General features: G+C 49.0%; 2 protein-coding genes across 2 annotated transcripts; one reads left to right on the top strand and one right to left on the bottom strand.

The window, feature by feature from the left end:
* The first annotated feature begins 1,334 nt into the window (after positions 1–1,334).
* PPP4C (protein phosphatase 4 catalytic subunit) lies at positions 1,335–8,427 on the top strand. Its single transcript, XM_044657084.1, has 9 exons — positions 1,335–1,422; positions 1,700–1,902; positions 4,444–4,495; positions 5,639–5,689; positions 6,053–6,154; positions 6,433–6,606; positions 6,709–6,835; positions 7,931–8,120; positions 8,261–8,427. Exons 2-9 carry the CDS (start codon positions 1,805–1,807, stop codon positions 8,388–8,390), a joined length of 924 nt encoding a protein of 307 aa, XP_044513019.1. The 5' UTR covers positions 1,335–1,422; positions 1,700–1,804; the 3' UTR covers positions 8,391–8,427.
* Positions 8,428–9,103: 676 nt separating this feature from the next.
* On the bottom strand, positions 9,104–13,874 carry TBX6 (T-box transcription factor 6). Its single transcript, XM_044657073.1, has 8 exons — positions 13,663–13,874; positions 13,026–13,266; positions 11,686–11,953; positions 11,336–11,482; positions 11,157–11,227; positions 10,975–11,045; positions 10,627–10,789; positions 9,104–10,022 (listed from the first exon to the last, which is right to left on the bottom strand). The coding sequence occupies exons 1-8, from the start codon at positions 13,778–13,780 to the stop codon at positions 9,800–9,802; spliced, it is 1,302 nt and encodes a 433-aa protein (XP_044513008.1). The 5' UTR covers positions 13,781–13,874; the 3' UTR covers positions 9,104–9,799.
* Between the last annotated feature and the right edge of the window lie 992 nt (positions 13,875–14,866).

The following is a 14,866-nucleotide window of genomic DNA, read 5'->3' as shown; positions in this document are numbered from 1 at the left end:
CCTCTAGTCTCAAAGTAGGGTTTTTCCATTCAAGTCCTTATGCCAGCACTATAGTAAAGATGAACAAAAGGTTTACAGTTAAGTGGGGAAGTTATATAAGTAACTGGGCTGTGTAACAAGAATTTAGACTGGGGGTGGGGTGGGGTTCAAGGAGATAGGAATTGGGACTACCAGATGTTTTTGCTGACCCATGAGTTTTATGACCAGGAAAATCATTTAAAGCTTTCTGAACCTTGGTTTTCAAACCTGTACAATGGAAATCGCATTGTACAGCCTGCCTCAGTTTCTCATTGTAAGGACAAAAACATGGTAAAATATTAATTGCTGTTACATTAGTTCATTAGCAAATGACATAAAAAAGGTGTAGATAGTGCCTGGCCTAGAATCAGACTTAACTATTTGAGTTCAAATCTGGCCTTGGACACTTGCTGGATGTGTGACCCTGAGTGAGTCACTTAACTCTGCCTCAATTACTAATCCGTTAAAAAAGAAAACGAGCTGGAGAAGGAAATTGCAAACCAGTTACCCTTGCCAAGAAAACTCCAAATAGGGTAATGGAGTCGTATACGACTGAAAAACTACTGAACAATAAGGAAAAATGCTATTGGTTTCAGGGAAGACCAATGGGATCATCCTGAAAAGATTAGAACGATTTTGATAGAAGCATTGCAGTATTTCTTGAATGAGAGAAAGAAAAAATGTCAAAGCTGAAAGGATAAAGAATGGCTAGGGCAGATCTGTGAAAACCTGGGGGCAAGAAAGCAAAGAAGTCGGAGCTCTAGACCACCCGAAGGTCTAAGAAGATGGGCCAAGAGACCTATCATGCTATTTTCCCGCCCACATCCCTAAATCAACTAGACTGGACGGGATTCCAGAGAAGCAAAGCAGCCACGCTTAGAGCTCTGGCTTTCAGTCCAAGGTCTACCACTAATTAGCTGTGACTTTGGACAAATCACTTCCGCTTTCTGAGGCACCCCCTTTTCTCACCCGTCTAACACGCATCGTACAACTGCACTGTTACCTAAAACAATAATAATAAAATCTGCTTTTCCCCAGGGAGAGATCCTTGGTAGCACCTTCGGGGAGGGGCGAAAAGCTCAGGACTCTGGGCGTGCCCTAAACTAGTACTTGCATTCCAAGCCCCTCCTCACACTGGCACTTTAGAGATTACTTCCGCCCTCAAAGACAACATCCGGCTCCTTTGCCCGATTTTTTTTTTCCCGCCCTCTTTTTTCTGAAGATTGGAGGGGTGGGGCGTCGAACCTCTGACGCTACTTCCGCTGCGCGACGGAAGTGGTCTCCTTTGGCTTCCGCGGCGGGGCCGGAAGTAGCGGCAGCGGCGGCGGCCGGGAGCGGACGGAGGCTCAAAGGTGGATCCCAGAGCCCGCGGCTCGAGAGTGGGGTCGAGGAGCCGCCGCGTCGGTAATAATCTCAGGAGCCTTCCCTCCCCCGTGGGCTACCGTCCCCGCTCTTCCAGCTATCCCTTGGGCCCAGCCGTGCTGGGGTTCCCCCCACCCCCACCCCCGGCCTCCAGGAGATTCCTGGCGGCAGGCCGGGCCCAGGGCCCACGGGCGGTGGGAAGTAGGGAGGTGAAATCTGGGGAGCCTTGGGATTGGGGAGCCCGTGGCTAGTGCGAGGTGGCGCGAGCCACATTGTGTGTCTGACCCGCTGACTGTCTTCTCCCCACCCTTGTTTCCAGGAGACACCCGTGCGGGCGGGCGGAGTAGGGAGGGGCTCGGACCCCTTGGGTGCGTCTCCCCCCCCCGCCCCCCGCACCGGGGGGGCCGCGTGAGGCGGGGGGACCATGGCAGAGATCAGTGACCTGGACCGGCAGATCGAGCAGCTGCGCCGCTGCGAGCTCATCAAGGAGAGCGAGGTCAAAGCTCTGTGCGCCAAGGCCAGGTGAGCCCCCAGGACTCTCGAGAGGTAGACAACAGTTCCCGTGCTAGGTCCGAGGGTGTCCATTGTGGGAATAAAGCTTAATGCTTACGGAGGGGGTAGCCAGGTTGCCCCTGGCAACTGTATGATAGTAAAAATCATTAGGGAGATCCTGTTGAGGGCACAGTCCTGGGAGGAATAAATAAAAAAGCCCCACCCCTTAGAAAGTGAGCCCCTCATCTCCTGAGATAAGCAATACAAACAAAACAGCACTGTCCACACTACACAGTAAAGTGTGGTTAATGCTAGGTTTTGTATTGGGATGGAAGTTACTTGAGGAGGTCAAAGAGAAGATCAGAGAGGGTCATCATCACATCAGTCAGGGCTTCTTGGAACATGTGAGACTTGGGCTGGGCCATAACATCAGGCTGAAACTGATAAAGATAGAATTTGAGAGGTAAGAGGGCAATGTGAGCAATAGCACAGCACCATGGTAAGAATAAACTTCAGATGGACAAGGAACAACAGTGAGAGGGCCTCTTAATTATGGGCGACCTTGAAAGCCAGATAGTAGGCTTGATATCATAGGACATAGTTGAAGGTTCTTGAGCAGAAGAGTAACAGTAAAAGTTTTGTTGAACAATTAGGGCAAGATGGGTCTATAGTAGAAGGAACATTGAGGTGTCTGAGGGAGGTAGAGTTTAGTGGGGGGGAAAAAAAGCTGGGTATGAGTTAGAGTTATTGTGGCCTATCTTATTGACCAGGACTAAAGGAGAAATCCATTTAAGGCCCCTGTGTCATGTCCTGTCCCATTCCCCCCCTCCCCCCACCCAAAGTAGGACAAGTTTAGTTAGGTCAGGTCCATTGTCTTGTAGAATTTAATTCTGTTTTGCTTGGGTATCTGTGATACCTAGCAGCCAAATTGGAAAGTACTGTCCTGGTATTCCAATGGATGGAATGCTTATAAAAAGGCCTGTGCTGATATCATTGGCCCTAGTGATCCTCAAGAATTTACAGGGCACAAGCCCTACTACTTTTACTCATTTGAAACCCATTTGACATTTAGTCTTACCTTTTGTATAGCACCAAATGAGACAGTGTTTGGCCCCATTGTTTCCATGAGAATAATGGTTTGGTGCTTGACCTTGAGAGAAGTTATCCTTATACTTCTGCCCTGACTCCTTCCCTACTTCTACAAGACCCAGACTAACTTTCCTTCTCAGGTTTTTCTTGCTCTTTTCTTATGTTTTTTATTAGTGGTCCCTAGAAACCAAGAGCAACTTTTTTCTTTTATTTATCAAAGGATTCTATGAGAAATGCTTTTCCTATACCCACTCTCACAAAGAGGAAAAAAAAACCAAGGCATTTCCTGCCACAAATGAACATAGAACTTGAGGGACAGTTGTGTAGTTGCATATTTATATACAGAATAAAAGGTTGAATGTGCTACTCAGAAGTACTGTGGGATTTCAGAGGACAGACAAGCTTGGGCTGGAGTTATATGGGAAGATGTCATGGAGAAAAGATGGCATTGGAAGTAGCCTTTGAAAGCAAGATGGAGTAGATTGGTAGGAAACAAAAAATGTTTGGGGGAATTGAGCAGGTCCCAAGTTTGACCAGTGTATTATGTAGAGTAGTGTACTGGGAAATGATCAGGGAGCAGGCATAGTACAGAAAGCACAGTGACTAGGCTTTGATGTCAGAAGTCGAACACTTAAGTTTCATCTCTAGCACAGACTTTGTGACTTCTGGCAAGTCTCTTTATCCCTCATTGACTAGACTCTGTTTTCCTCATGTGTGTAAAGAGGAGTTGAACTTAGATGATCTCTGTGATTCAAGACTAACATTCTGTGGAGCCTGAGTGTGGGGGTCCTTGAATGCCAAGCTGAGGAGTTTGGATACACCTTTTAGGCAGTGGTGACCCACAGGTGTACTACAGGTGCCCTTTCCATCTCTTCTTATATCCCCATCTTCCTTCAAGACTCAGATGCTATCTCCTACAAAAGGACTTTCCTGATTCTCTCCCCTTCTCCAGTTACATTACTCTCTCTTTTGATTACTTTGCATTATTTTGTATGCTTTGTATTTATGTATATGTACATGTATATGTATATGTATATGTGTTGTCTCCCCAGTAGAATGTAAGCTCTTTGAGGGCAAGTACTGTTTTGTTTTCATTTATGTATCCCCACCACCTAGCACAGTATCTTGAACATAGTGGGTATTTAATAAGTATTGAATTGAATTGAATTGAATTGAGCCATTATAGGTTTTTGAACAAGGAACTAGTGACATCTTCAGAACTGTGCTTTATGGGAATATTGCTGTCATGATACAACATAGATTATAGGGGACAGAGAGCATGAGAGTCTTCTGATCCACTCCACTCATGAGTCCTATCGGGGTGCCAGTCCCTTTCTGCTTCTCTCATCGATCCCTGAAGTCTTTCCAGGCCAGCTCTGTAGGCTTCCAGTAAAGCAAGGTCAGACCTGGCTGTGAATAGAGGTTGGGGTTGCTGCTCTGGGGCCTGTTCTTGATATGACAACCATCTCCTTGTGTCTTCAGAGAGATCTTGGTGGAGGAGAGCAATGTACAGAGGGTGGATTCCCCCGTCACGGTGAGTGAAGCCTTATCCCTCTTACCCCTGAGCCCAAGCCCAAGCTGGTTATATACATATATTTCTGTCCCATTATACTTGACCTTGCACATACACACTCCAATATATAGTTTGGGCTTTTTTCATACATATGTATATGTATGTTATAGGAAAGTGCTAGCCTCTGAGTCAGGGGGTATGGATTTGAATTCTGACTCTACTAATTATTCTGTGAGCGAGACACTATAGATGTCTTTCAGTTCCTTCACCCCTAAAATAAGGGAGTTGGACCAGTTCAAGGGTTCTTAAAACTTTTTTTTTTTTTGACATAGATCCCTTTAGTAGACTGGTGAATCCGTGCTTTTAAAATCCATGGATTTACAAAGAAAATTATTTTACACTGAAATACAGTTATCAAGATAAATCTTTTAAAATTTATGGACACCTACTTCTGCCACCACTCCCACGTTAAAAACTGTACTAGATGGTCTTCTTTGCTAGGTCCCTTCAGGTTGTAAAGACTATTCTGCACACTTCATTTGAACTGGTTTTACATATGGGTATACGCATATTTGGAGTCCAACTTTGGTCCTCACTACATTGAATTGGGTTTCCCTCACAGAGTCTTGGTGTGCCCTTGTTTCACTCCCATTGCCATTATTAAGGCAACATCACACAAGTGAATGGGAACTATATATGGGAACCTGTGGGCAGGGTGGAAGGACCTCAATGTGGAAGCTGGGCCAGGTCATTTGTCCCTGTTATGCAGCCAAAGCAGAACTCAGGAAAATTTGTATTCCTGAGTGCATATATCAACAAATCAGAGAGGGAAGAAGTCAATGAATTGGGCATGCAACTTAAAAAAACTAGAAAGAGAAAAATTAAAAATCCCCAGATAAAAAGTAAATTGGAAATCATCTATCCCTGTTACCCTACAATCGTTAAAGAACTCTCCTTTGCTGTAAAAGGAAGAGCCTCTGCGCCTGTCATAGCCTCTTGGTTTCTCGTTGATTTTAAGAAAGAAGTGCTGGATTGAATTCTGGCTCTCTCACTGTAACTTTGGGGTAATTCTCTTGGTCTCAGATTCTTTTTAATATGAGGGGCTTAGACTAAATGTTCTTTCAGGTTCTTTTTAGCTCTAACATTCTGTGATTCCTACCCCAGGTGTGTGGGGACATCCACGGACAATTCTATGATCTCAAGGAGCTGTTCAGAGTGAGTGTGTGCATATGTTGGGAAGAAGCTGGGAGGGACCATTCTGACTCTTGGATTTAATAGCCCCTCAAAAAAAGTTCATAAGGAACTCATCTGGAAAATTCCTTTCATCTGCTTTTAATTTGGAGCTTTTTTCAGCTTTCTTGCTGAAGATGTGGGTTAACAGGGAAACTGTGATATAAGTATATGATATAAGTGATATGATACTGTTCCTATTCAGAGGGGTTATTAGGAATATTTCAAAATGTAATGGGATTTTAATTTGGACAGGGTAGATGGAAAAGACTTGTACATGTGATTTTCAAGAGGATTTGGGGTAGTGAGCTAGGCAATACAAATGAAGCCTCATCTTCCTTTCCACAGGTGGGTGGCGATGTCCCTGAGACCAACTACCTCTTCATGGGGGACTTTGTGGACAGAGGCTTCTACAGCGTTGAAACATTCCTGCTGCTGCTTGCCCTCAAGGTGAGACTGTTCTTGGGACCTTGGTCCTGCTCTCAGCTCCCTAAATAGATTCTTTGGACCCCAACCTCTAGAAACTTTCCTCCCTACTGTTATAGCACTGCCAAACAATGAGGCAGCCCAGGCTGGGAGATACTTGAGACTATCCTAGATGTCCCCCTCCTTGGAGACTTCTCCAAGCTCCCTCTATGCCCATTCTGTAGCCAGTTTTCCCTAGATGAGCATGTACTCATGGCTGCCAGTTGTGACTACCATCCCTCCTGCATCCTTACCCTCACCAGGTCCGGTATCCTGACCGCATCACTCTGATTCGAGGGAACCATGAGAGCAGGCAGATCACACAGGTTTATGGTTTCTATGATGAGTGTTTGCGAAAGTATGGCTCAGTGACTGTGTGGCGCTACTGCACTGAGATCTTTGACTACCTCAGCCTGTCCGCCATCATCGATGGCAAGGTAGGAAGGGGCTGTGGGGTGGAAGGGGATGGTGAATGGTCACGGAGTGTATCTGGGAATAAAGGAATTGGTGAACCTCATTCCTTCTCCCTTCTTCCCCAGATCTTCTGCGTGCATGGGGGCCTGTCTCCCTCTATCCAGACCTTGGACCAGATCCGGACAATTGACCGGAAGCAGGAGGTGCCTCATGATGGGCCCATGTGTGACTTGCTCTGGTCTGACCCTGAAGGTGAGGTGTTGGGGGTGGAGGTGAGGTGGGGTTGGAAGAGCAACACACCTTCATATGAAGTTTTGTTGGGAGCTTCATCCTTACTTGGAGAAGAGTTTGGTAGGAAGGACTAGTGGGTCCAGGGAAAAGGTAATTCAAGCCAATAGAAAATAGACCAAAAGAAGGCTTTTCATTTTTTGGTTCCTGGAACATTAGTGGTCAGTTTGGGGAGCCCAGTTTTGCAGCATAGGAGGAACAGCACTGGGAAAGTTTCATTTGTTAGGATATTGTACATTTGCCAGCCTTGATCACATCGGACACCATGGACCTGGAGCTTTCCCATCTGGATAACAGATATAGGAATTTTCATGTTGGTTGCAGCATCATAAGAGACACCTTTCCATCAGAGCAAGCAAGTCCATAAGGGGGGATGTTTAGAATTAAATGCTAACATTGAAAGCCTCTGTGGAGGTCATCTAGGCTTCTTAAAGGTCATGAAGGTTCTAATAACTCACTTTGCAAATAAAGGAAATAGGCCCCAAAAGATGGTGACTCCTCTAGGGACACTTGAAGAATAAGTAAAGTAGAGGATTCGACACCCACCCAGCAGTCACAACCTCCAAGTGCCCATCCGCACGAGCCTTCCAACTAGTCCAGGGATCCTTCCTCATAAGTTTTCATTCTGCTGCTTTCCCAGTGACAGGATTCTTATTAATTCCCAAAGGAGTTCCTTCTCTTTGAACTAAGATGCGCCTCCCAGGAACTTTCTACCTTGTCATCTAATCCCTGTGCCTTTAGCAGAAACAGTCCATCTGGCATTTAGTCTTTTAAGATTTGCAAAGCACATGACATTCTTTTTGTTGCTGCTGTAACAACCCTGCGAGGCAGGCCCTGACAGCATCAAGGATGAGCAATCTGAGGCTTAGATGAAATGGCCACACAAGTAAATATGAACAATGGGATTTGAACCTACTTGTAACTGATCCAAAAAGGTAGAACTTCATCCCCAGTGTTACATTGTAGCCAAGGGCCATCCTCGGCCTTTTCCACTTTACCATTTCAGTTGGGGGGGAGGAGAAGGGGGTGGCCACATGTGTCCTATTTGCATCCCTACAGACACGACGGGCTGGGGGGTGAGTCCCCGAGGAGCTGGCTACCTGTTTGGCAGTGATGTGGTGGCCCAATTCAATGCCGCCAATGACATTGACATGATATGCCGGGCTCACCAGCTGGTGATGGAAGGCTACAAGTGGCACTTCAACGAAACTGTGCTCACCGTGTGGTCAGCGCCCAACTACTGCTATCGGTGAGCTTCAGTGCTCTATGGTGGAGAAGCCTAGGGGAGGTCTATCCCTTCAGGAGTTGGTGGGAATTGGGAGGGGAGCCCTGGAGAAAATTTCCTGTGTTCTAGTACCTCCGATGACTGACATTTCCCTTTCGACCCAGCTGCGGAAATGTGGCAGCCATCTTGGAGCTGGATGAGCACCTCCAGAAAGACTTCATCATCTTTGAAGCTGCACCCCAGGAAACCCGGGGCATCCCTTCCAAGAAGCCAGTGGCTGACTACTTCCTGTGACCCTACCCAAGCCCCTCCCACACCCCCGTCCTTCACTCCTCTCCCCGGGCCTCAACATCCTTTGGACCACTGTGATTCTGTCCCCTGCTGTTCCTATTGCCACCATCTATCTGCAGGACAGGGTCTCCCAAGGCAGGGGCATTTTCCCCCTCTCTCCTCCCTAGGATCTCGGAGGGCACTGAGAGAGCAGAGAAGCCTCTCCCATCCTGTGTTCTGTCCTAGGCAGAGGTCAGGGGGCAAGGAGGACGACCTTTGATCCAATTTCCTCCTCCCCCAGATTCTTTGTTTCTAAGTTTCTGGTGATTTTTTTTCTGGTTTTCTCTTTTTTGTTTGTTTGTTTTTAGATAAAAACTTTGGGGAAAAATGAAAAAAAATTCTAATAAAAGAAAGAAAATGACCTTTGTTCTTACCTCCCTCTGGCTCAGCAGGAGCAATTGCCCTATACTACAGAAGCGTAGCCCCAGTTCCTATTTCGTTGCACAGAATACTTACTTTCCTGTAAACCACACCATGAAAGAGGCTGCTAGTCATTATCAGTGCACACGAAGTGGGTCCAGAGGGGCTCTCCAGTAGCAACATGCAGATTTGAATGCAAATCTTTCTGTTGGGGCTAGATTGGGTGGGCCCTTCAGCCTCCCAGCTGTTTTATCTCCATTCTTGTGGAGCCCCCTCAGGGGGTACCCCCAATATCTCAAGTACCTCTTAGAGCCTAGAAACAAACCTGGCTGATAGGATTCTGGGAGGCAACCAAGATAGGAAACCCTGCATTAGAATCCCTTTTGGAAATGGAAGCACATTTCATGAAAATAAGGCCTTTGAAATGGCCTTAGAGGAGCAGGAACCCAGCTGCCTTCCCATCTGCAAAGATTTGTATACCACCACACGCTGACTTGAAAATTTTATTTGGGGGGGGGGGGCTGGAGCCCAAAGGTGTTTTGAGAGAATAATTACTGTCCATTTGGCAGTGGGGGTGAAGATAGTCTGCTCTGCGTCCCAGCGTGGAAGTAAGGGGATATAGATGTAAACTGGTGCAAACAGTGGTGTCAAGTGGGGAAAAGGCTCAGGATACATTCTCCTAGTTGGGTTGCTGCCCTTGATTTTTTGGTGGTGGCCCCTGACCCCGTCCTTTTGGTGAGGCCCAGGCTCCTGCTGGCCCAGCCCCCACCCTCCATTCACACCCAGGTGAGAGCCCAGGAAGGGGAAGCCGGAGCAGCTGGTCTACCCCCAAGCCTACCTCCACAGGCTTTGAAGCAGGAGGGGGGTGTGAGCTAAAGCTGAAGTGTGAACTGAGTTGGGGGTAGGCTTGGCTGAGATGAAGGAAGCCAAAGCAGCCATTTGGTGTGGGAGGGAGTTGGCCCCAAAGAGTCTCCTGGGCTCCAGAGGGAAGGCTGGTAGATGTTCCCTCAGACTTAATAGAGGGGCTTGCTGCTAACATCCAGGTAGCCCCCAGGGGCTGGGTAGGGAAGGGGAAAGGGTCCCCCTTGGAGGAAGTGAGGGGCAAAGGCTGATGCTGGAGGAGCTGAGGGGTATCCAGGACCAGATCCCCCATTCCCTGGAGACAGTTCTAGGAAGGGTGCCTGGTAGGATGAAGAACGAGACAATGGCTCTGCAGCCTCCGGGAAGGAAGAGGCCCTGAGAGGCAAAAAGAAAGCCAGGTCAGGAAGAGAATGATCAGCCTGTATTCACCTTTGGTTTTTATGTGGTTTACAAAATTGCTTCCTCACAACAACCCTGTGAGGTAGGGAATTACTTCCATTTTAACAGATGGGAAAACTGAGGCTCAGAATTTCCATAATTACATAGCAAGTGACAAAAACTCAAATTTGAACCCAGGGCCTTGCACCCAAGTTCAGAACTCTGTCCAACACACCACCCTGCCTCTAAAGTAGTGAACTATATTACCGCTGTTCTATAAATTAGGGGGGAGGTGTCTGATGGAAATGATTAGGAACTGGGTTCAATTTTCAACTCTTGCCACTTACTACTGAAACTCTGAGCACATCATAACTTCCCTGGGCCTTGATTTCCTCATCTGTGAAATAAGGAACTTTAAATGACTACTAGAGACCCTCTATCTCAGCTCTATAGCAATGATCCTCAGAAAGTGACTTGGTGGAGATCAGAGCTAATGAATGAGTAGTAGGACTAGAATTCCAACCCAGGTTTTTTGTTTCTTAATTCCCAATTCTCTGCCAGCTGTTTCTCCTTACCCCTCACATCGGGTACCCTTACTCACCTGGTGGGGAGGCTACTGGGAGCCCCATGAAAAGCAGCTGGGTGCAGAAGGTAGGCTTCAGCACTGGGCCCTCCACAAGGAGGTGTGGGTATCTCAGTGGAAGAAGATGCTTGTTCTGGAAGGTCTCCAGCCAATGTAGAGTCACAGGGACCTCCAGGGCCATCTTTGAGGAACATAAGAGGTTAGGAAGAGATCAGGGATAGAGGATGGAAGGAATGGTTCCTAGGAGAGAGAGGTTTAAGGGGGAGGTGAAAGTTGGAGACAGAAGAAGGAGGCCCCTAATCTCAATGCACCCCCACAAAGAGTACAAGCTTCCCCCCCCCCCACTGCCATTTCAAAAGCACTTACCTCCACCATAGGTCTCCATGATGACAGGCTCTGGTCCCCTCAGCTTCCTCTTAACCCTGGCATCCCTTTCCCTGGGGACCACAAAACGTGGATGTGTTCCTCATACCCCCTAGATAGTTCCCTAGGTCAGCCAGCCACCTGCTCTCCCCACCAGACCCAGTCCAAGCCCCTAACATTCCCACCTCTTACAGTTCCTCCCGTTCTCCCGGAACCCTTTAGCAAAGGGATTAGCTGCAATCTTCAGTTGTGTGATCTGGAGGGGCATGATTGGAAGGGAAAACCTGGGGTTAACTCAATTGCCCACCCAAGTGAGAGTGGGAGGCAGGAGTGTGTGTGTTAGGGCAGGGGTGGGGAACCTTACCCGAGGATTCTGGTAGGCTGTGACAGAGATGAATGATGTCTCAGGAAATCGGAAGGAAGCAACGCCACCCCAATGTCGGCTACAGAGCTGGGCAGCCCGAACCAGATGTAGCCGGGGCTGGTACTTGTGCATTGAGTGAAGGATCAGCTGAAGGCACATAGGAATGAGAGGAAGATGGGCAGAACAAAGGGGTTCCCTACTCCCTTGCCTTGAAACCCCTAATTTCCTGGGCTTCAACCAACCCCATGGCCCCATAGCCCAGCAGATCAACTCCAGAATAACCTTGTTTTCCCTCCCTCGGCCTCTCCCTGGGAATTGCTCCTGGTTGCTGCCACCCACTGGAGCCTCACGTGTCCATGTGGATCCAAGGTATTGTTGGTCAGCTTGACTCGGTGGAAGGAGACAGGCTGCCTCATCCAGTGGGCACCAGTGGCAGGGGAGTCTGGGTGGATATATACTCTGTCGGGAAGTCGAGGCTCAGCTTTGCCACTTGGCTCCCAACGGCGGCCTTGCCAACGGTATCGGGCCCCATCCACTGGTACCACATCGAGGAGGAACAAGTATCGAGCTTCAGGATCCAGACCAGTCACTGACACTCGGCAAGCAGGGAACATTCGTCTGGAGGCAGCACAGGAGGGGAAGGCCTGGAGCATCTGAGCAAGGGCAGGGCAGCCAGGGGGTAGGAATGTTGCTAGGCTGGCCCTCTTTAATTCTGACCACAAGGGGGAGTCAGAACCCCAACGGTCCATGGGGGGGAGAGGTGGGAGCTGAGGAGATTGGCACCAAGCAGAGAACACAGGGCAGAGGGAGAGGAAGCCTTAAGGAATCTAGTCCAGCTTTTCATTTCACAAAGAAAAGAAGGGCCAGCTTGCTCCTGGCCTCCAGTTACTTCATTTTTAAGATGAAGGTATTGGACTAGATGCTAGATCTAAAAGAGAGAGACAGAGACAGAGACAGAGAATGTGTGTGTGTATGTGTGTGATGGGGCCCCTATGGCAAACTGGGGAAGCTGAATCATCAAATAAAACACATAAGATTACAAGGGAAACCAATAATATTGAAACAAACATTTCATCCAAGTTCATAGAATCTGAAATTTATCCACCAATCACTTGGGGGAGGGGGATGTCTGGAGATCCCAGGTTAAGGACTCTCACTCTCTAAGATCCTTTCCATTTCTAAATCCTTGGATCCTGTGTTCAAAGTCTCACAGTGAATTAGGACCCAGGTTTGCTAAAGCCCCACTTCAGGGCTCTTTCTGCTACCTCATCATATTGCCTCAAACTCAGTTTTCTCTGGGACACAAGGCAGTGGGAAAAGATGCTCCCCTGATGTCTTGCCAGTTATCCTCTTGGTTCCTTAGGAGAACCAGTCCACAGAGCCAAGTACGTATTGAGCACTGTACAGTTGCTGATTGACCGACTCAAGCTTTACCTGCCCCAAAATGTAGCATCTAAATATTTTACCATGGAGAAGAGGAATCATCAGTCTGGAGTCTTGACCCTGAGCACAGGTTAACCCTAACCTAAACAATCCTTTCAAAATGATCTCTTTTCTAATACAAGGACAATTGAGGGCAGCAAGTGGGGATGGCTTCACAGGACCAGCCCCAAACCAGCCTCTCTCTAGGAGAGCTCAGGCCCTGTTTGGGGATGGATCATCTCTCTGGTCTTTTTGATCTTTGCCTCACCTCCCAGCCTTGGTGATGATCATTTCTGTTCCCACAGAGTTGAACTCTTTCCACAAATCATGGTTCTCCAGGCTCAGGCTGACCCCTGGGAGCAGGCGGGAAGCCTCGGAAGCTGAGGCAGGAGCAGTTGACTCTCCTCCCAAAGGAGGGGGCAATGGAGGCAAGGGTGGTGGAGCAGCCAGAGGCCGGGGAGTAGCCTCCAGACCCGAAAGAAAACAATCTAATTTGGGGGTGTCCAGGTCTGGGGTATAGTGGAAAAAGAGAGAACAATCAGTAAAAGTCTGAACTCATTCTACTCCTTCCTTTCCTTTCCCCTACTTCTATAACTCCCCTAGAATTTCAGAACATTCAGGTTTGGACTCTAGGGATTATCTAATTCAACCACTTCATTTTACTTAGAGAGAAAATGATGCTGAGAAAGGAACTGACTTGCCCAAGGTCATACAGCAAGTTAGTAGCAGGGCCAAGACTAGAAAAGACAAGTCTTCTGGCTCTCAGCCCGGTGCTCTTTGTAGTTACAATATTGCTAATTATGCCCCCCCATCCCACTAGCCCCGCCAAAAAAAAAAAAAAAATCCCCCAGTCCTCCTATAGCCATCTCACCAGACACCCAGGATTCTAGGCTCTGTCCTCTCACCTGAGTAACGGTACCCCTCTGACAGACCGGCCGGGAAACCAATGTCCCCCCCAGGCTGGGGGGGCCGAAGCCTGTAGCTGGCCCCCAAGGGGGCATAGAGCTCGCGGGGATGGTACATAGGGCAGATTCCAAGCCCCTCCTGTCCTGTTCTGTCTGCTTAGCACTGAGCCACCCGCCCAGGTGATGCCCCCTTTATAGCTATAGCCCTGGGCTCAGCCCCCTCGGCCCCTGGTCACAGCTCCTCCTCCCCCGGGGGCCTTCAGGGCTGGGGGTGCAGGATGTAGGAAAGGGGGGAAAAGGTCGGGGTGGGGAGGAGGGGAGCGGCCCATGGGGCCCAGACGGGAATGCCTGGGTCTCCCCCCTCCCCAGTCCCATCTGTCCAACAAGTCAGTCCGCCTCCCCCCCGCCACCCCTCCTCTTCGTCCCCTCCAGCCAGCCCGACGGCTTGGCTTCATTAGCCTAGGCCCCCTACTCCCTAATTACATAATTAACTCCTCGGCCTGATTGATCCCCGGGGGCTTGCGCCGGGGCAGCAGTTTGGCGCTTCCTGCCAGCTGTTCGGGGTTCCCACGAGGGAACCTGGGAGAATCTGAGAGGCGGGGCCAGTGGGTATAGGGGCGGGGGCTCCGGAACTTGGGGCGGGGTCTTGGACAAGAAACCAATATCCCGGACCCCGAGACCCTGAACTATCTTCTTCCAATTCTCCCTTAGAGGGGTCCGGAGAAAGGATGGAGAAAAGCACTGAGCTCCCCGTGGAAGAGTGTGGCCGAAATCCGAACTCAGCAGTCTAGACTACCACTTCGGGAAGATGCCTGTGGTCCATCGGGAGCCCCCGCAGCCTCCCCAGGCCCCGGGACTTTAGTCAGATGCTCCACACTCCGCGGGACTACATTACCCAGGAAAAATAGTACAGGAGCTTTTTCCGCTCCGCCCTGTAAAGGAGGGCTGCGGCTGCCTCTTTGGAACTACAGTTCCCGGGAGGCGGAGCCAGCCGCAGCCTGCGTTCTAGCCCAGAATGCGCGCTACTTTTCTTGGGAGCGGTAGTCCCGACTCCATAGCCTCCAAAACACGCAACGCAGATGTTCACCAGACGGGAGGAGATGCTGTGCGTGCCATCACTCCTGCCCCAGTCTCTGCTGCTGCTTTTGGGAGATCAAAGCAGGTCCAGAACCTCGACATTTTCAAAAAGGACAGGCCGAGACTC

This window comes from Gracilinanus agilis, chromosome 1, assembly GCF_016433145.1.
Source record: "Gracilinanus agilis isolate LMUSP501 chromosome 1, AgileGrace, whole genome shotgun sequence".
Classification (NCBI taxonomy): Eukaryota; Metazoa; Chordata; class Mammalia; order Didelphimorphia; family Didelphidae; genus Gracilinanus; species Gracilinanus agilis.
This window is presented reverse-complemented; position numbering and strand designations above follow the sequence as displayed.

Excerpts from the sequence above, each read along its gene's own strand:
- PPP4C (XM_044657084.1), top strand. The coding sequence starts at position 1,805 with ATGGCAGAGATCAGTGACCTGGACCGGCAGATCGAGCAGCTGCGCCGC. Across the intron at positions 6,607-6,708 it reads CCGCCATCATCGATGGCAAG|ATCTTCTGCGTGCATGGGGG; the intron begins GTAGGAAGGGGC and ends CTTCTTCCCCAG. Across the intron at positions 8,121-8,260 it reads GCGCCCAACTACTGCTATCG|CTGCGGAAATGTGGCAGCCA; the intron begins GTGAGCTTCAGT and ends CTTTCGACCCAG.
- TBX6 (XM_044657073.1), bottom strand. The coding sequence starts at position 13,780 with ATGTACCATCCCCGCGAGCTCTATGCCCCCTTGGGGGCCAGCTACAGG. Across the intron at positions 11,046-11,156 it reads AACGGGAGGAACTGTAAGAG|GGAAAGGGATGCCAGGGTTA; the intron begins GTGGGAATGTTA and ends TGTGGTCCCCAG. Across the intron at positions 10,023-10,626 it reads CCCAGTAGCCTCCCCACCAG|GGCCTCTTCCTTCCCGGAGG; the intron begins GTGAGTAAGGGT and ends TTTGCCTCTCAG.